Raw genomic sequence first — 21,352 nt, 5'->3', positions numbered from 1 at the left:
TTCTCCTCTGACCAAATACAAGGCAGCTGGTGTGTAAGCCACCTGGCCAGCCTCCGAGGGGAGCTGTGCTGGGACAGCTCCGGCCTTCCGCACTCTGGGGGCTAGGGCTGCCGGGGCTAGGAGAGCAGAGCAGACTGGGCGCAAGGACTGAGCTGTGCGGGGAGCCCAGAACTAGAATAGGAGGGGGGTGGGCTGCAGGTCAGGGCATCAGCAGAAATGTGGGGGGCTCAGGTGTGAGACAGAAGGGGAGCTGCAGCGTACGGTCAGGCTGTGTGTGCGTGGGCACAGTCACCCCACTCAGCAGCACTACTGTCCCCCTCACCACCCCACGCCGCTCGTCCAGCCCATCGCCCTGACCCCCACACCGTTCCATTGCCAGCGGGCGCCTGGAGGCCCTCTGCTAACTACCAGCCCCACTTCTAGCGCCCCGCCCCCTGCCGGGCCCTTCACCAGCCCAGTTCCCAGGTCGGGTGGGAGGGGGTGTCGCCCAGGTCGGGAGGGGAGCCACCCGCCCAGCCCTCAACCCCCACCCCCCAAACAGCGCGAGGCTCGGTTGAAGTAACACATCAGGGTTTATTGTTTCCATTCCTTGCAGCTAATGATTAAAAAAAGTTCTAAAATAAATTACAGAATTAAATAACCTCAGGTTGGATTATACCCCCCCGCCAAAAACCAAGGGTTAAATCAGTCACTGGGTTTGGCAATAGCAACAAAACAAAACAAACACTCAAGGAAAAGCAGCTACCGGTTTAGCAGGTATCATGGCACCTGGGCCAAGACCTTCTGCCAGGGAGCTCCCGTCGGGTCCCTCGGCTCTAATACCCACATGCCAGGGTGCATTCACCCCCTCACAATTCAACCTCCTCTTTTCCCCACTCCTCTGTTGGGCTCTGCGTGAGCACCGTGCCGCTGGCCAGCCCTGTCCTCACATGCACTCAGCAGGCCCGTTCTCTTCCCTCCTAGTCCCTTACCCGTGAGAGATTCTCTGTGCTGCGTCCGCAGTCAAAGGGAGACCCCTGCTAGACGTGAGTGGGGTGGTCCAGGTAAGGGTCTGTTTTGGTCATGTGTAGCATGACCGTAGGGGCTTTGTAATGGCAATGTGCCCCACTGCAAGTGACCCCGCTGCAGGGCTTCTCCCTAGTCCTCATGCCCAGTTTTCTGTTGCACAGGCTCTGCCAGGTCTGGAGCGTCTTGGAGCTCCACACCCACACGCCACTGGTGATGCCCACCACCAGCGACATGAAAATCTTTAGCATAAAGACGGCCACGGTGGGGACCGAAGCTTCCAAGGAGCAGTGGGTGCTGCGCCTACTGGGGAAGGCCATGCAGCCATGCTCCAATGCCCTGAGGTTCCAGTAATCCATATTGAGCCGCTCGTAGAAGTAGCAGACGATGACGCATGTGGCTGGGACGGTGTAGAGGATGGAGAAGACCCCAATCTTCACCATCAGCTTCTCCAACTTCTCTGTGTTGGTGCCTCCTGTCTTCATGATCTTCCGGATGTGGAAGAGGGCGACAAAGCCCGTGAGGATGAAGGAGGTGCCGATAACCAGGTAGCAGGAGAGTGGGATGAGCACGAACCCCGTCAAGGCACCAACGTCCATGCTTCCCACGTAACAGAGCCCGGTGAGCTCATCTCCCGCCACCTTCCGCATGGTGAGGATGACGATGGTCTTCATGGCTGGGATGCCCCAGGCAGCCATGTGGAAGTAGCTGCTGTGGGCTTCAATGGCCTCGTGACCCCATTTCTTCCCAGCTGCCAGGAACCAGGTCAAGGTCAGGATGACCCACCAGAGCGAACTGGCCATGCCAAAGTAGTAGAGGATGAGGAAGACGATGGTGCAGCCAGTGCTTTCTAGCCCCTCCTGAATGATGTACAGCTCCCCGTTCTCACGGTCGCAGGCTATGTTCTCAGCCCCAGCCACCGAGCGAATGATGAAGGCCACTGAGTAGACGTTGTAGCACATGGAGAGGAAGATGATGGGTCTCTCGGGGTATTGGAACCGGTGCGGGTCCAGCAGGAAGGTGAGCACCGTGAAGGCTGTGGAGACGAAACACAGCGTTGACCATACTGCCATCCATATGAAGGCAAAATCTTTGTCCTCCCGGGACCAGTACACGTCCACCCCAGGGGAACATTTGGGGGCACAGGAGAGGCTCTTCTCCACGTACTGGAACTTCTCTGGGTTTTCACAGGACCCCAAGCTGTTTGGCCCCCTGCCCTCTCCGGTCCCTGAGGGCCTGGGGCGCGGTGCCACTGGGAGCATGCCCTGTCCCTTCGGAGCGTCCCCGGGGGTGGCGTTCTCGGGCGCCTCCATGCACAGGGCATTGGGGTCGTTCTTGGTGGGCAGCTTGCTGCAGTCCAGGGACTCCGGCCAGCCAAAGTTGAACTGCTCCATGATGGGGGCGCACTTGTGCCGGGCCTGCTCACACATGGGCTTGCAGGCCGGGATGCTGGTGCTCACCTGGTCCGTGCACATGGGGGCGTAGAGGGAGCAGAGGAAGAAGCGCAGGTGGCCGTGGCAGCCGTACTCCACCAGGGGGGCAAACTCATGCAGCTTGATGGCTGCCTCCTGCTGGTTCTCGTGCCCCACGTAGTTGGGCATGCGGGTCATGTTGTAACCGATGCCCTGGCACATGGGGATCTCGATGGGCTGGCATCTGGCCTCACGCCCCCGCTCGATGTCATAGGAGCTGATCTCCAGGGTGGAGCTGGCCACCACCAGCTGGCACAGGAAGGACAAGGTGATTTTCAGGCGCAGGGCTGCCATGGCCGGCTCCTGGCACGTCCTGGGCACCCCGCTACCGCCAGGGCTGGGCGCTGCCAGGGCGCTACACAAACGCCCCCATCTTGCCCCAGGCACGGAGGGCACCAGCCGGGCAACCCCCTAGGCGCCTCGCCTCGCCTCGCCTCGCCTAGCCCCGGGCTGGGCAGCGCCCCCCAGCCCGTCCCATGGCAGGGGCCGGCTCGCTCGCCCCTCCGCAGCCCAGGCGGCCCCGGCCCCGGCCCGGCCGGCGGCTCAGAGCGGCGCCGAGGGGCGGCTCCCCCCGCGGGGCGCCCGGCCGCGCCGGGGCTCCATGCGCCGGGCACAGGCGGACGCGCCGGCTCGGGGACCGAGGAGCCGCCGCCGCCGCCGCCGCCGCCGCTCCTGCCTCCGCGGCCGCTGAGCCGCCGCCAGCCCCCGGAGCCGGCTACACCCCCGGGAGGGCGGGCCGGGCCGCCGGGACCTCCCCCAGCCGGGGCGGCGTCAAAGGCGCAGGGGCGGCCCGGGGAGCTCGGCGGCCCCGGCGCGGGTGGGGCTGGAGGCGGGCAGCGGGGAGCGAGAGCCCGCTCCGCCGGAGACACCCCGCTGGTCCCCCTGTTACCCCGCCTGGCCCCCCTTACACCCACCCCTGCTCCCCCTTAAACCTCCCTGCACCCCCTTACACCCACCCCTGCTCCCCCTGTTACCCCTCCTGGCCCCCCTTACACCCACCCCTGCCCCCTTAAACCTCTCCTGCACCCCCTTACACCCACCCCTGCCCCCTTAAACCTCCCTGCCCCCCCTTACACCCACCCCTGCTCCCCCTTTTATCCCTCCTGGCCCCCCTTACACCCACCCCTGCCCCCTTAAACCTCCCTGCACCCCCCTTACACCCAACCCCTGCTCCCCCTTTTATCCCTCCTGGCCCCCCCTTACACCCACCCCTGCCCCCTTAAACCTCTCCTGCACCCCCCTTACACCCACCCCTGCCCCCTTAAACCTCCCTGCACCCCCCTTACACCCAACCCCTGCTCCCCCTTTTATCCCTCCTGGCCCCCCTTACACCCACCCCTGCCCCCTTAAACCTCCCTGCACCCCCCTTACACCCAACCCCTGCTCCCCCTTTTATCCCTCCTGGCCCCCCCTTACACCCACCCCTGCCCCCTTAAACCTCTCCTGCACCCCCCTTACACCCACTCCTGCCCCCTTAAACCTCCCTGCACCCCCCTTACACCCAACCCCTGCTCCCCCTTTTATCCCTCCTGGCCCCCCTTACACCCACCCCTGCCCCCTTAAACCTCTCCTGCACCCCCTTACACCCAACCCTGCCCCCTTAAACCTCCCTGCCCCCCCTTACACCCAACCCCTGCTCCCCCTTTTATCCCTCCTGGCCCCCCTTACACCCACCCCTGCCCCCTTAAACCTCCCCGCACCCCCTTACACCCAACCCCTGCCCCCTTAAACGTCCCTACACCCCCCCTTACACCCAACCCCTGCCCCCTTAAACCTCCCTGCACCCACCTTACACCCAACCCCTGCTCCCCCTTTTATCCCTCCTGGCCCCCCCTTACACCCACCCCTGCCCCCTTAAACCTCTCCTGCACCCCCCTTACACCCACCCCTGCCCCCTTAAACCTCCCTGCACCCCCCTTACACGCAACCCCTGCTCCCCCTTTTATCCCTCCTGGTCTCCCCTTACACCCACCCCTGCCCCCTTAACCCCCCATGCACCCCCTTACACCCAACCCCTGCTCCCCCTTTTATACCTCCTGGCCCCCCTTACACCCACCCCTGCCCCGTTAACCCCCCCTGCACCTCCCTTACACCCAACCCCTGCTCCCCCTTTTATCCCTCCTGGCCCCCCTTACACCCCTCTGCCTCCCTGCACCCCTTAAACCCATTTGCACCTCCCTTACGCCCACCCCTGCACCCCCCTTTTACACCCCTCCTGGCTCCTTGCCCCCCTTAAGCCACCCTGCAGCCCCTTTACACCCAGCCCCTGGTCCCCCCTTACATCCACCCCTGCACCCCTCTTATACCACTCCTGGCACCCCCGCCCATACACTCACACCCTTACGCAAGTCTGAGCCACATACTCTTACTCATACAGCCCAGCACTCAGAGAGTGGCACCCTTGCACATTCAAACACACGCTTTCTGAGACACACGTGGTAATCCATTCCCTTACACACAGAGATACAAATACATCTTCTGACACACGCATCATCTACACATAGACCCATGCCTACACACAGATGCTCACACGTTTGCTCACAGACACACTCCCATGGAGACCCCCACACACTCACAGATAAGTGGACACACATGTATACACCAACACACACATCCCCTTTCCTCTGGCTGAAGGCATTAATGATGTTTCAATAACTTGAGCAAAAGGCAGGAGATCCCAGGGAATTCTCCACCTGGTAACAGCTGAGGGCTACCCAGAGGGGCATCACCTGATGAGTGAAAGGGACCCACCTCTGGACCCCATCCCCAGCCATGGTGCTGGCAGTGATTTTCAGGGGGCCCTGGCTGAGATGATGGAAAATCCCATGCTAAAAAAGCAGGCCCTGTCCCCTGGTAAACAGGGCAGAGTGGGGGCAGGGGACATGTTTAATTCATTAGGGAATGTTTATAAAGTGCTTTGAAGATGAAACGCGCCCTAGAAGTGCGCGGGTTGATTATGTAAGTGGCACACGCGGCCAAGAGAGACGGGGATGCTGAGGTGCTGGGATTTCATCCTCCAGAGCGTGCAATAAACAGAATATTTAACAGGCAGCCTGGCGTTAAAAGTGCTCCATTTGCCTCCTCGCAGATGTTCCTCCCGAAATTCCCCACAGGGCTGCTGGGATTGACGGAAACAGGAGAACGGTCCTGGGCACCCAACCACGGCTCTCTGTTCCCAGTGTCGCTGAGAGACCTGCGGGGGACTGGGTGCTGGGAACGTCCAGTCACTGCCCCAGCAGAGCAGGCTGCCAGACTGCCCGTGGGGAGGAACTTTTGATCTGGTAAATCTGTGTTGCTGGTTCAGCGCTGGTAGGTGAAAGGCGCTGGGCTGACAGCCCCGGGGACCATAGTCCCGTTTGTGTGTGCAGCAGCAGGACACTTCCTACCTGCATACCCAGCAGGGCTCTCCCATGTGCATGGGCGAAGGTTGGCACAGCTGGAGACCAGGGGATCAGTAACCCCAACCCGGGGTGCTGTCCCTGCAGGGCCAGGGCACAAGCTGGCAGCCTCACTCTGTGACTCACCCGGGGACGGGCCCTAGATTCAGCTAGCCATTGTCATGGGTTGTTCTTCGCCCCCTGCAGGGCAGTCTCGCACCTTGCTTTGGCTCTTTAGGATTGTATTTGGCACAAATGCCAGAGGCTCCCCAGAGTCCAGTAGGGACTTGGCTATTGCTAATCGATTTTATGTACCAGGTGCTCAGATACTACCAGGATGGGCAGCCAGAGAAAACAGAGAGAGAGAAGGTATTTGGTGAGGCTTTAATTGCCGTTCCTTATTGTTAATTATTTGGGCAGCATCGTGGTGAGTGGGAGAGGATGCTTTATAAATGACGTTATTTTTGGATAGTGGAATGATCAGGTGTATTGGACACAAATCTGGGAGCTGGGAACGCCTGGCTTCTAACCCCAGTCTCACACTGACTCGCTGTGTTCCTGATGTGCACGTTTAGCTTAAAGCATTTAAGCCAACCCACTGATCTCAAGGGGACAACTCAGATACTTAGAGCTGAGCCGATGCTTCAGTGCTTTGCTGGGCTGAGGCCTTTAGCTGTCACCAGCTGAGCACCTGAAGACTGAAGCTCCATAATTTGGGGCCACTCTTGAATAAGAAGGTTTTAGCCTCGCCAGGTCTCGGTTTTCCCATCTGTAACTTGGGGATAATAATGCACCGCTGGCTCAGATGGCAGTGAGAGTGTTCATACAGCACTTCACAGATGCAAAGTGCCAGCATTTAATTTGTGCCAGGGCCTGGCAGTTCCTAGCCCCGGCACCTCTGGGCCTGGCAGTTCCTAGCCCCGGCACCTCTGGGCTTACAGCGTCAGTTACGAAAGTAAAGACATTGCTTGAGCCCCGGCACCTCTTTCATTACAAATTAAGCACTGGAAAGTGCTACATCAGCATCGGCATTAATTAGTATTATTAGTTCCTCTTGATCAAAGCTGAGAACTGGAAAATTCACTTAGCTCAGCAGCAAAAGCCGGCGAGTGTTAAGTGACTCTCCAAACATGGGCAGTCCACACCCAAGCAGCCCAGCACAGAGCACCATTGTGCGTGCGAAGGCAGCTCTTCTTTCCTTTCCCTTCATTTCTTCCCTTGTCCCCCAAGGGAGAAGAGATATTGATGACAGGGCAACTGACAGTTTAATTAAAGCCAGTACTTTACACGCAGGTAGCATATTTGTGACCAAGTGGGAGAGCAGCGGAGAAAGCAGCAGTGGGAGCTGGCAGGAGACCTGGTGAATTTCCAGCGGGTCAGGTTAACAAAAACTGCTCCTGTCTTTCCAGAGAGATGCCAGCTGCTCAGGGCACTACCCTCTCAGGGCTGTCACCAGGAGGGGACGTGGATGGGGAGGGCTCAGGCACTGCAGAGGAAGGCAGTTGGAGAGATGCCCCAAACCCATTAGGACAGAGGAGCAGACAGACAGACGGATCGGGAAGGGGAAGGGGAATTTCTCTGTCCAGACTTTTAGCTGAGCCTTGACCTACTCGGCCTTCTGCAGGCTGCCCCAGAATGAGGTCATCACGGGAAGCTGGGCTCACAAAGGCAAGGGTGGGAGAGGGCTCCCCAAACATCAGCTGCACGTTTGGCACAAACCCTCGTTGGCACATACCGCCCCGTTAGCACAGGTGGAGAACAGACTCGTTTCTGAATGTTCTGCTGCCCGGCCCTCAGATACCATGGTGTTGAGCTCAGGGTAAGAACCCACCTGGACTAGAATCGGTGTGCATGGACACCCATTAGCCCACACAGTCCCCCATTAGCACGGATCCTGGCTGGCAGGCACGGACCCCTGTCAGAACACATGGACTCCCCGTTGGCCTGGACAGTCCCCCACCTGAGCATGTGCCAAGAGGAAAGTGCCCACTGGTCCAGTGCAAGCCCAGCATAGTATTGGATATAGGGCCTGCAAAATGCACCCAACTCCCTTTCCAGTTTCCCAGCCCCATTGCATTGCAAAGGCAGCAAAATCTCTCCTCCTCCCTGGGGACTGAAAAGACGGGTGCGGAGGGCCTGTCTCTGCTGCCTGGCTCCCTTGGTGCTGCCATCCAGTAGCAGCGCCCCCAGGGCACTGAGCTTCCAGCAGCAGGAACAAGTTGGAGCGAGGCTTGGAAACAAGCATTTATCTCCAATGAGGAGCACAAGGCCATGAGACCGAGACAGCTGCAGAGGGAAACAACCTCCGGCTCAGCCCCCTGGCTCCTCTGGGGCAGGCTGGGGGCTTGGAGGATGGTGTGACAGCTGTCTGTGCAGGGGGCTGCCAATTGTGTTGGGATGGGGTTTACGGCCAGGGCTGAGTCTCTTCCTTGGCATCCACCTGCTCGCTGACATCGCCGAGCGGCTGGCATCAAAGGGAGCTCACCCTGCTGGCTTTCCTCTTTGCCTCGCAGGCAGGGGAGTGAGATGCCCATGTGCCACCTAGCTACAGGTCGCCCCACACCATGCCCGCTGCTGAAGCACAGAGACAAACCAGCCCCCTCCCTTGGCAGATTGTCCAGCGGGGCCCTCATGGGCTCTGGGTTATGGCACTGTGACAAAGTTCCTACTCTCCCTTGGTGGGTCTTGCGCTTATTGGCGGATTTGCTCGCCTTGGAGCTTCACGGCAGCCGTCAGCTCGGCCGTTTTTCTGAACCCACAGTCCAGGTCGACTCCTCCTGTGTCTGACCAGGAGTTGGGAGGATTTGGGGGGAACCCAGGCCCGCCCTCTACTCCGGGTTCCAGCCCAGGGCCCTGTGGAATGCAGCTGTCTAGAGTGCCTTCTGGAACAGCTGTGCGACAGCTACACATCCCTGGGCTACTTCCCCATGGCCTCCTCCAAACACCTTCTTTATCCTCACCATAGGACCTTCCTCCTGGTGTCTGATAATGCTTGTACACCTCAGTCCTCCAACAGCCCACGTTCTCACTCTCAGCTCCTAGTGCCTCTTGCTCCCAGCTCCTCACTCACACACCACAAACTGAAGTGAGCTCCTTTTTAAAACCCAGGTGCCCTGATTAGCCTGCCTTAATTGATTCTAGCAGCTTCTTGATTGGCTGCAGGTGTTCTAATCAGCCTGTCTTAATTGTCTCCAGAAGGTTCCTGATTGTTCTGAAACCTTCCCTGTTACCTTACCCAGGGAAAAGGGACCTACTTAGCCTGGGGCTAATATATCTGCCCTCTATTACACTCCTATAGCCATCTGGCCTGACCCTGTCACAGGTACCAACACAAGGGGAAAGAGAGAGGCAGCTTGTCGCTGCTGTTGCCACTTCAGGGCTACTGCTTGGCCTGGACACTCCTGTGCCAGGTACCTCCCTGGCCTGGTATTAGGAGCTCACACACCCAGGGGTGGGTGGCACTTCAGCACAGACTCACATGTGATCTGATCTCTTGGCGGGTCTAGTGAGCCCACTCGCTCCCCAGAGGTCATCATCAAAGCTGACATTTCTTTGGTGGAGAATGCAGATTCAGCGACCCCGCAAGGTTTGGTGAATTCATGTGGGCTTTGCCAACTTGTTCATTTAAAAAACAAACAAACAAACAAACAAAAAATTCCAAAACATTCAAAAATTTTAAATTTTTGGGGTTCAATTTCAAAAGTATGTAAAAACACTCAACATTGAACGGAAATGTTTAATTTGAAATGCATTTCTTTTCCAACTTTTCGATTGGCCACAAAATTCAAAACATTTAGTTTTTGGTTTGACTTAAATCCCTCCCACTCTCCCGCCCCGCCCCCGTTTTTTTGGAACGGCCCGTGGACTGTAAAATCTCTCATTTGCTCGGCTCTCGTTGCCATGTCACCTCCATCCTAAGTCACCTCTAAACATGGAAACGGCAGCTGAGTGTCACATCAGCAGGCATTGTGCAAATGACACTCCTGAATCTATGTTCCCAACCCACATGGGAAGCAATAACAGGCCCCTCCAGCAGCCTCTGGTGGGTGCTCGCCCCATCCCCTTGAACCCCAGTTACATGTCTGCACCCCCCTGCCACACTCCAGTCACACATACAACAGAGAAAGAAGACCACAGTGTATTTTTTATAAAAAACTGGTTTAGAGGGGAAGTGAAAGGAACTATTTTTTAAAAGCATGTGTAACAAATGGAAGAGAGAGAAAGATGATAGCAATGAATATAAATAAGAAGCTAGGAAAAATAGAAAATTGGTAAGGGAAGCAAAAGGACACAAGAAGAACTCCAAGATCAGCAAAGTTAAGGACAATAAGAAGGAGTCTTTAAAAGTGTATTAGGGACAAAATGAATCCTAACAATGGAGTTGGTCTATTACTAAATGGAAAAGGCAGAATAGGCAGCAGCATTCAAAAAATATTCTGTTCAGTATTTGGGAAAAGGTCAGACGCTGTATTCATAGCCTATGATATTGATGAAATACTTTCCATTCCAACAGTAACTAAGGAGGACATTAAATCAGCAGGTCTGAGTAACTTGCATCCAAGAGCTTTAAAACAGCTGGCCGAGGAGCTCTCTGGACCATGCATTGTGATTTTCAATAACTATTGGAACACTGGGGAAGTTCCAGAGGACTGGAAGAAAATCAATGTTGTGCTAATACTTTAAAAGGGTGAACAGGATGACCCAAATAATTATGGGCTGTCAGCCTGACAGTGATCCTGGACAGACTAATGGAATGGCTGACACAGGACTTGATCAATAGAGAATTAGAAGAGGATAATATAATTCATGTCAATCAGCATATATTTATGGAAAATAGAGCTTGTCAAATTGACTCGATAACTTTTCTTGGTGAGATTACAAGTTTCGCTGGTAAAGGGAGTGTCACGGAGTCCCCAGGCGATGCTCTGGAACTGCTCCCTACAAAGCCAGTCAGGACTCTGGTGAAGTCCCCTCTCTCTGAGCAGACTGTCTTCAGGGCAAGAAGCTCACACAGCTTCTACCTTCCTGGGTCTGACCTTGGAGCATTCAGCATCCTCTGCCCCTCCGTGCGCTTCCCACAGCGAGTCCGCCCAGGTGAGGTCCTGGGGAAGCCAGAGAGTCCTGCACCCCAACTTCGCTGTCAGACGTGACTCTCAGCCAGCCAGTAAAACAGAGGTTTATTAGATGACAGGAACATGGTCTAAAACAGAGCTTGTAGGTACAGAGAACAGGACCCCTCAGCCAGGTTCATTCTGGGGGGCAGTGAGCCAGACAATCACGTCTGCACTTCACTCCATGTCCCCAGCCAGCCCCCAGCTGACTCACTCTCCACCCCCTCCTCCTCTGGGCTTTGTCCCTTTCCCCGGGCCAGGAAGTCGCCTGATTCCTTTGTTGTCCAACACCTTTAGCTCTCACCTTGCGGGGGGAAGGGCCCAGGCCATCAGCTGGCAGGAGACAAAGTGTTGGCCATTTATGTACACTGGCCCTTTGCTCTGCAACTATTACACCCCCTTATCCCACCACCTAGAGACTTAAGAAATGCATAGGGGAAACTGAGGCACCCCTACAGTATTCAGAGGAAACATTAAGAACAGTCCCACATCGTCACAGGGAGCAAGTTGATGGAATACGCAGAAACGTCTCTGAGGCGTTGGGTTTGGTACCGCGTGGCATTTTGATTCACCATGTTTATTATGATAGTGCCTAAGGACCTACCACAAACGGGCCCCTTGAGTGAGGCATGACACAAACACAGAGCAGCAGATGGTCTCTGCCCCAAACAGCTGACAATCAAAATAGAGACGACAGACAAAGGAGGGAGAATCTTCGCATCATAGAACTGCAGGGCTGGAAGGGACCTTGAGGTGTAGTCCAGTGCCCTGAGCTGAGGCAGGACCAAGTAAACCCGACAGCTGTTCGTGCAGCCTGTTCTTGAAAACCTCCAGTGACAGGGATTCTGCAACTTCCCTCGGAAGCCAATTCCCGTACTTAACTGCCCTGATAGAAAGTTTTTCCTAATATGTAACCTAAGTCTCCCTGGCTGCAGATTAAGCCCATAGCTTCTTGTGCTCCCCTCAGTGGACATGGAGAACAATTGATGCCCATTTCCTTACAACAGCTGTTAACATATTTGAAGACTGTTATCAGCACAGGTGCTGACTTTCCAAAGTGCCAGGGGTGCTCGATCCCAGCTCTGCCCCAGGCCCCGCCCCCACTCCACCCTTTCCCCCAAGGCTCCTCCCCACTCTGCCTCTTCCTGCCCCCACTCCACCCCTGCCCTGCCTCTTTCTGCCCAGTTTGGCCCCCTCCCCCGAGTGCATGCTGAATCCCCGCTCCTCCTCACCCCACCCCCTGAGCCTCCTGAATGCTGCAAAACAGCTGGTTGTGGTGGGCGGGAGGCAGGGGGAGGGAGGAGGAGATGATGATTGGTGGGGCTGCCGGTGGGCAGGAGGCGCTGGGGGTGTGCGGGGGAGCTGATGGGGGGCTACAGCCCTGGAGCACCCACGGAGTTGGCGCCTGTGGTTCTCAGGTCCCCCCTCAGGCTTCCTCTATCATGGCTAAACATGCCCAGGTTTTAACCACAGGTCAGGTTCTCTAAATGTTCTATAATTATTGTTACTCAGCTCAGGACTCTCTCCAGTTTGTTCAGATCGTTCTTAAGTGTGACATCCGAAACTGGACCCAGAACTCCAGCTGAGGCCTCACCAGAGCTGAGCAGACCAGGACAGTTATCTCTTGCCTCTTCCATACAGCACTCCTGTTCATGCACCCCAGAATAAGGTTAGACTTTTGTGCAGTTGCATCCCGTTGTCGGCACAAGTTCCGTTTGCGATCCACTCGAACCCTTGGACTCTTTTCAGCAGCGCTGCCGCCGAGCCAGTTATTCCCCAGCTGGTAGCTGTGCATTTGATTTTTCCTTCCTAAATGTAGCTCTTCGCACTTGTCTTTACTGAATTTCATCTTGCTGATTTCAGACCAATTCTCCTATTTGTCAAAATCATTTTGATTTCTGATCCTGTCCCTCCAAAGTGCTTGCAACCCGTCCCAGCATGGGGTCAGTCGCAAATTGTATAGCACCTTCTCCAGCCGCTATTCAAGTCGCTGATGAGAAGGGATAGAACACGCCAGCAGAGTGTGCAGTGTGATGGCAGCCAGCAGCATGCTGTTTATTTCCATGATTTTTTGAGGGGTGGGCTCAGTTGAGAGGTGTTCAGGGACATGCTTGCCTTGTAGCACCTCCTGCTGGCCGAGTATGGCTTTGTGGAGTCCTGTTTCAGTTTCCCCTTCTCTCGGGACTCCTTAGGGATGGCTAATGCCATCCCTGCCTGGGCTGGTGTAATCACATAGTTCAAATAGGGATGTAAAGTACTAAATGGTTAAAAGGTAAACCGGTAAGCATTAGTCTTACCGGTTAACCGACCCTAACCGCTAGCCCCCAGCCCTGGGCCAGCTGGCCGACCCCAGCCCCAGACCGTGCTGGACAACCCCAGCCCCGAGCCGCACCAGCCAGAGCAGTCCCAGCCACAGAGGTCCCCACCCGTCTCCCTTTAATGTGTTAACCGTTTAAACAACATAATTTTAATAGTTTAAACAGTTAACTTTTTAAATGGATATTTACGTCCCTAAGTTCAAAGCAACCCTCACAGTCCCCAGACAAAGTCCATCACAACAGCACAAAAGCCCCAGCTTAGCTCTGGCATCTTCAGCCAGTGCTGGAGCGGTTCTCCTGTCCCACTCTGCTCTTCGCCAAGCATTTCCCAGCCCTTCCCGCCTGGAGCTCAGCCTTCTTCTCTCTGGCTCAGAGAGGTCAGCAGGCCACTCCCTGGGGCTGCTCCCCTGGGCTGCTCCCCTGGGCTCCCCTGGGCTGCTCCCCTGGGCTCCCCTGGTTCCTCAGGGTGTCCTGCTCTCTGCAGCCTCTGCCACAGCTTCCAGCGGTGCTCTTACATCCCTGGGTTGAGAGAGGTCAGTGGGTAGCCCGCTTGCCCTGCTGCTGATTCCCCCTTCCTAAGGCACAGGTCCCTTCCCTTAAACCCAGCTGAGCAGTGGGTAATCAGTCACATGTGCACTGGACTCCCCCACTCTCTCTTAAAGGGGCCAGTCACCCTATGTCATAGGAGACGAGCTACATGGAAAGAAAAGTAAAGGAAAAGGGGACATTGAAAGGATGGGTAAAGGGCAACAGGGCCGGGGAGAAGGGGTAGGAAGAGCAGGTATGGAGTGAAGAAACTAGAACCCAAGAAACTAGAATGATACAAGGTCAACATGGCCCAGATTAAATGGATTAATGTCTAGCTAACTAACACGGCTCAAAATGTAACTGTAAACGGGGAATCATCATTGAACGGGAGTGTTTCCAATGGAGTGTGGCAGGGATCGGCTCTCGGTCCAGTGCTATTTAACACTGATATCAATGACCTGAAGAGAACACAAAATCATCACTGATAAAGTGTGCAGATGACACAAAAATTGGGGGAGTGTTAAACAACTGATGCAGAGTGATCTGAAACTATACGCATTTAAATATGGCCGCAGGACCCCAGAGTGGGTGGGTTTGAGCCCAGACCTCACTGGGAATGGGGCCTAAACTCCATCATCCTACAGTATGGATTCAGCTCAGCCCCTGAGAGTCCAACACTGTCCCGCAATCCCCTGGGCCGGCCGGTATTCTTCGTTCCCTCTATTCCAAGAGTAGCCAATTGGCTGCCGGGAAGTGGAGGCCACCTCCCCATGTTGAAGTACAGCACCTCTGCGCTGAGCCCGTCCATCCCCTTCTGGCCGCAGACACAGTGACCTTTCTCCTGCGCTTGCAGTGGCCACCAGCCAGAAGAAACCCTTTGCCAAGCGCGCTGCTCCCTGCTTGCAGGAGCATGGGCAGATATTGGTGAAACTCCAGTGTGAGGCGAGTAAGTGTCTGAGGAATGACCACGCGCACCAGGAGACAGCGAAGCTGGCAGCGTGCGGGATTCACCGGGCTGGGGACCGGTGCAGGGGGTAGCGTGAGCAGCCTCAGACAGTACCAGAAAACCGGGGATGAAAACCGCACTCCTGGGACCTCACCATCATCCTGCCTCTTTTGTGAGGACCTTGACTGGGTGCTGTGCTGAGCATGGAGCCACCAGCCCTTCGCAGTGGCCTGGTCAGCTGTGAGGGCGACCTTCTGACCCCCAAATCCAGCCACCGGACCAGGGGGAAGCCAGCAGGTACTGGATCAGTAGCCAAGTGATTGTGGGGCTGGAACTTGTCCCTCATGAGGCTTTGCTTCTGGAGCAGCTGCAGCAATCCTGGGGCCTTACTCGGAGGAGGGTTTTGATGCCACCACAGAGCAGTCTGTCCCAGAACCGGCAGCAGAAACAGCAGAGACTGAACTTGCCTCAGAGCTTGGTAAGTTTCTGTCTCCATGTTTGTTTGGATTACTGTAGGAATGGGAGAGATTTCCCGTATACGAACCAATGCAAACGCTATGACAAGCCCAGGGCAGGAGTGTGTAGCCACGCCTGGTGGGTTGCACATGGAATTCGGAATGGAGACTGGGAAGCACAAACAGCGAACCATACATTTAAAAAGTGAAGTTTTCCCAGAAATTTGCACATTCTACTAAGATGTGTTGGGCACGTGGAGGCTGCAGAGTGGGAGGGCAGAGAAGCCGTGCAGGAGTCGACACTCGCAGACACTGGAATAGGAACTTGGTTGAGGGAGGATGACCTGTGTGAGTGGCTGCTTTCGCTAATGGCCACAAGAGAGCAGGCTCCTGCAGTCCCCCAAGGTGCCAGGCGCTGCAGACCAGTGAGACTTTGGACAATTCCATGGTTGGGTGGCCCATGTAGCCAGGACTTAGCAGCAGCAGGACAGGGCAAATCTACACCCTGCATACTGCCATCCCCATGCTGATCCCCTACCCCTGTGTACTTCCACCCCCATGCTGACCCCCTACCCTGCATACTTCCATCTCCATGCTGACCCTTACCCCTGCATATTTCCACCCCCATGCTGACCCCTACCCCTGCATACTTCCATCCCCATGCTGACCCGCTACCCCTGCATACACCCACTCCAATGCTGACCCCCCTACCCCTGCATACACCCACTCCAATGCTGACCCCCCTACCCCTGCATACACCCACTCCAATGCTGACCCCCCTACCCCTGCATACTCCCACCCCCATGCTGACCCCTTCCTCCCAGCATGCATCCACCCAATCCAGGCCCCTCCTGCTTCCAGACCACCACCCACTGCAGGCCTCTATGCCCGGACAGCAGCACTAAGTGTGTGCTAAATGCACAAGGAAGGGGGAGGAGAACATGCCAGGGGACATGCAGCATTTGGGTTTGTTGGGCACTGTTTGCACTGTCCCATGTTTGGTTTACGCCCTTTTTTTATGACTGTTGTTTCGATGCTCTGATGGCAGCTGGCCTGCCTGACGAAGCTCTAAGGCTGTCCTATTTGTAATACAAATAAAGGAATGGACGTGATCACAAACGTTAATCGCCAGCCCTCCCTCACATCTTATAATGTGTGTTTTGAATAATTAAGATAAACACATGGCGAGGCACAATGGGCAACTTGTATCCAACGGTAATTGCTCAATACATCTGTGTACATCAATCCATAATGTAAATGCACAGTGCCCCACCCAGCCCAGGAGATGAGCAGTCTTCCAACAATGGCCAGTGCTTGGTGCTTCAGAGGGGGTGAACAGAACAGGGCACTCTATCAAGTGATCCATCCCCTGTCATCCAGTCCCAGCTTCAAGCAGTCAGGAGCTTTGGGGCACCCAGATCATGGAGTTGCATCCTTAGCCCATCTTGGCTAATAGCCATTGATGGACCTATCCTCCATGAATTTATCTATTTCCTTTTTGAACCCAGTTATACTTTTGGCCTTCACAACATCCCCCAGCAATGAGTTCCACAGGTTGACTCTGTGTTGTGTGAAGAAGTACTTCCTTGTATTTGTTTTAAACCTGCTGCCTCTTAATTTCATTGGGTGACCCCTGATTTGTGTGTGATGTGAAGGGGTAAATAACACTTCCTTATTCACTTTCTCCACATCACTAATGCTTTTACAGACCTCTGTCATATCCCCCTTTAGTCAGCAGTCTTTTTAATCTCTCCTCCTATGGAAGCTGTTCAACACTCCTAATACATTTTGTTGCCTTTCTTCGTACTTTTTCCAATTCGAATATATCTGTTTTGAGATGGGGTGACCAGAACTGCACTCATTATTCAAGGTGGGAGCATACCATGGATTTGTATAATGGCATACTGATATTTTCGAGTTTATAATCTATCCCTTTCCGAATGATTCCCAACGTTCTGTTGGCTTTTTTGACAGCCGCTGCACAGTGGGTGGCTGTTTTCAGAGAATTCACCACACTGACTCCAGGATCGCTGTCTTGAGTGGGAACAGCTAATTTAGACCCCATCATTTTCTGTGTGTAGTTGGCACAGCATTTCCCGTACCAACACTGACATACATGCATGGACATATCCGTACGCACCCACGGCCACACGGGCACTCACACAAATACATACACAACCACACACCCCTCCCGCAGCACACACTGCCAATACAAGTTTTCTATGCATGCTAGGGTAGGAAAGTTCTCAGGCTTGGGAAAAAGGGGGATATACTCTTTTGGTCTGCATGTGTAGCTACAGGTGCTAATCCAGAGCCAGTGTCATAGAATAGAATCATAGAATCATAGAAGATCAGGGTTGGAAGGGACCCCAGGAGGTCATCTAGTCCAACCCCCTGCTCAACGCAGGACCCATACCCAATTAAATCGTCCCAGCCAGGGCTTTGTCAAGCCTGACCTTAAAAACCTCTAAGGAAGGAGATTCCACCACCTCCCTAGGTAACGCATTCCAGTGTTCCACCACCCTCCTAGTGAAAAAGTTTTTCCTAATATCCAATCTAAACCTCCCCCACTGCAACTTGAGACCATTACTCCTTGTCCTGTCATCTGGTACCACTGAGAACAGTCTAGAGCCATCCTCTTTGGAACCCCCTTTCAGGTAGTTGAAAGCAGCTATCAAATCCCCCCTCATTCTTTTCCGCAGACTAAACAATCCCAGTTCCCTCAGCCTCTCCTCATAACTTATGTGTTCCAGTCCCCTAATCATTTTTGTTGCCCACCGCTGGACTCTTTCCAATTTTTCCACATCCTTCTTGTCGTGTCGGGCCCAAAACTGGACACAGTACTCCAGATGAGGCCTCACCAATGTTGAATAGAGGGGAACGATTACATCCCTCGATCTGCTGGCAATGCCCCTACTTATACATCCCAAAATGCCATTGGCCTTCTTGGCAACAAGGGCACACTGTTGACTCATATCCAGCTTCTCATCCACTGTAAGCCCTAGGTCCTTTTCTGCAGAACTGCTGCCGAGCCATTCGGTCCCTAGTCTGTAGCGGTGCATGGGATTCTTCCGTCCTAAGTGCAGGACTCTGCACTTGTCCTTATTGAACCTCATCAGATTTCTTTTGGCCCAATCCTCCAATTTGTCTAGGTCCCTCTGTATCCTATCCCTGCCCTCCAGCATATCTACCACTCCTCCCAGTTTAGTGTCATCCGCAAACTTGCTGAGAGTGCAATCCACACCATCCTCCAGATCATTTATGAAGATATTGAACAAAACCGGCCCCAGGACGGACCCTTGGGGCACTCCACTTGATACCGGCTGCCAACTAGACACGGAGCCATTGATCACTACCCGTTGAGCCCGACAATCTAGCCAGCTTTCTACCCACCGTATAGTGCATTCATCCAGCCCATTCTGGGTCGGCAGGAGGGGCCTGAAGCCAGACGCTGGGAGCCAGACACACGACCAGACAGCAACAGGCACAAAACCACAATGCTACACACACAGGGCATCGCCTGGGGGAGGGGCCCCTGCACAGAACATCAGCTCCCCCCCTTCCCACTTCCCCGGCTGGGTGAGGGGCCGCTGCAGAGTGTCAGCTGCCCCCCGCCTCAGTTGGGTGAGAGGCCCCTGCACAGGTCCACCCTGCTTGTGAGCCGGGGCCAAAGGGCTGTCAAAGGACAGCAAAAGTGTCATCTGCCCCTTTGTTCCCGCTGCTGCGTGTGAGGACAGGTGCCGGGCCTGGCACAAGCCTGGGCCATGTGGGACCAGCAGGCCCTGATCCCTGTCACACTGAGCGAGGGAGAGATGTTGTCATTACTGAAATCCTCTAAGCGTGGGCTCAAGTGGGAAAATGTCCCGGGGGATCTGGCCATGTGCATAGCAACGTGTCTTCGTTAGCACACACACGGGCTAGTGTGTATGTGTGCGTCGGTGTGCATGTGTATTGGTGTGAGGGTGTACTAGGGTGTGAGCATGTATATGGTTGTGCAGTATTAGTGAGTGGATGTGTGTGAGAATGCATTATTAATGCGTGTTTCACTGGTGCGTGGATGTGCACAATGTAATTCCGGAGCAGTCCCCTATACTAAATAAATAACACGGCATTAGTATCGTATTGACATAACAGACTCTTGAGAAACTGCCAGATCTGGTGCCAGCTCTTGCCAAAGTCCGCCAGTCTCAACAGACCACTGAGCTGGCTCCAGGCACTCCCGGTCCTGGCTGCCCCACCCATCAGCGCCCCCCTGGACATCCCTCCCAGCAGCAGCCCCCCTAGATGTCCTCTTCCGTGGCCATCAACTGTTACAGGCCGTCATACCTGGACAGTTGGCCACACTCCAGGAGAAGCTGTGTCACCATATCATCGTGGATTGGTCCATGAGGAAGTGCGGCAGACATTACGGACCGGGCCAACAAGAGGTGCAATCCAAAAGAGAGAGAGATTCACGGCAAGAGGAGAGGCAACCAGAAAGGCTCAGGCTGGCTGCGCAGCGGGAGGACAGGGGCAGATACATGCTGGAACAGGCACGGCAGTTATGTAGACAGAGCACAGCGCAGAGAACTACCGGAGTGGCTCCTTTCACTAATGGCCACCAGACGGCATGGCCTGAGTCACCCGGGTACAATGGGCTGCAGGCCAGGAGCAGTTTGGACAAAGCCAAGGCTGGGTGGGCCAGGCCCTCGGGCCTATCAACGGATGGACAGGCTGTGCAGTACCCCGCCCCCCTGGGCACCTCCACCCTCCGTCCCAGTGCCGAGTGTGTGGCAGATGTATAAGGGAGGGAAGGGAGAAGGGGAGGCCAGGAGACATGGCCCAGTAGGGGGGTTCCATCTTGGAAGTTGTTTCCCTGGTTGCTGGTGTTCCTGCACTTTGCTCATGGGTGTGTTAAAGGGTTTGGTAGCACTAGTGTTTTGGCATGCTAACAGCAGCTGGCCTGCTGGGCAGCGGGTCAATATTGTGCTTTTCTAATAAAGATTTTAAAATAAAGATTTTTGTTTTATTAAGACAATGTGTCACCCTCACTGCTTCCCGTCAGATGACGTGTAGTTCCATCCATACCGACAAACACACGATAAGGGACAACTTTGAAGTGGTGTGCGACCACTACTGGTTTGTCTGCACAGACACCCAAATCCGCAGTTCTCCCCCACCCATGCCCACCCGTTCCATAAGTGGTCACGTCATTCACAAGTACAACACATGGCAAGCAAACCTAATGTCCTGGGAGCATTTCACACTCAAATTCACAAAGGTACTAGTCTCCCGCTGCCCTTGGACCAGGCGAGTCCACCTTGTGGGAGTACAAAGCGGCCTCGACTTCTGGTGCCAGGGAGCATCCAGCTCTGGACTTTCTGGCTGAGGGTGCCAGGTCAGCAGCCGCCGCTGTCATGGGCCCACTCAGGGGGAACGGCTCACTCTGGCTTTGCAAAGGGTATGACGAGCACAGGTCCTGTGCTAGGAGAGGGCAAACCAAAAGCCGGATGCGTGGGCAGGCTGCTCCCAATCCCGGTGGTGAGTGGGGGTGGACGGTCAAGGTTTCCACACTGAACCACGAACTAAGGGCTGGAGAGACCATGTTTCCAGAGGGCGCAAGGAAGTCTGGGATCTGGTGGGATGGACCTGGGTCTGTGCGCTGTGGTTGTACTCTGGAGCCCTGGGCTGGGACTTGTGGTCAAACATTCTCCACCTGGGGTGAGGAATCAGTGTAGATGCTCAAGCCCTGGTTTGCTGACTCAAGTTCCTCTAAGCCTGGGCTTCCAGTGCAGCGTGGACGTTCTGAGTGGGAGGGGGCTGTTGCCCCCTTGCTAACATTCAGTGGGGTGCTTTGGTTGGCTAGCTCCCAGTACTAAAAGGGGAAGGGTCTATGGGAAACCAGGACCCTGAGACTGACAGCCCCCAGGAACAATGGGGAGAGGCCACTGCTCCAGGTCAGCCTGAATGACAGGGCGGGCAGGCTAATCAGGGAGTCAGGAGGCCAGGGAGGTCCCATCCTCCTTATGAGCTGGATTTGCCTGGGTCGGACAGAGTGGGGCTGAGCTAAGGAGAAAGCAGGGGCCTGAGCTGAGCTGGGGAGCAGAGCTGGGCCAGATCCAGAGGGGCCAGAAAAGCAGCCCAGAGAGAGCAGACCCTGT

At 55.1% G+C, this 21,352-nt stretch overlaps 1 protein-coding gene across 1 annotated transcript; it reads right to left on the bottom strand.

The window, feature by feature from the left end:
* Window positions 1-553: 553 nt before the first annotated feature.
* Window positions 554-3,006, bottom strand: FZD9 (frizzled class receptor 9). Its single transcript, XM_073315607.1, has one exon. The coding sequence runs from the start codon at window positions 2,769-2,771 to the stop codon at window positions 1,020-1,022; it is 1,752 nt and encodes a 583-aa protein (XP_073171708.1). The 5' UTR covers window positions 2,772-3,006; the 3' UTR covers window positions 554-1,019.
* Window positions 3,007-21,352: the final 18,346 nt, after the last annotated feature.

Source organism: Lepidochelys kempii, chromosome 17 (genome assembly GCF_965140265.1).
Source record: "Lepidochelys kempii isolate rLepKem1 chromosome 17, rLepKem1.hap2, whole genome shotgun sequence".
Classification (NCBI taxonomy): Eukaryota; Metazoa; Chordata; order Testudines; family Cheloniidae; genus Lepidochelys; species Lepidochelys kempii.
Note: the sequence above shows the minus strand (reverse complement) of the source record. Positions and strands in the feature narration are given on the sequence as shown.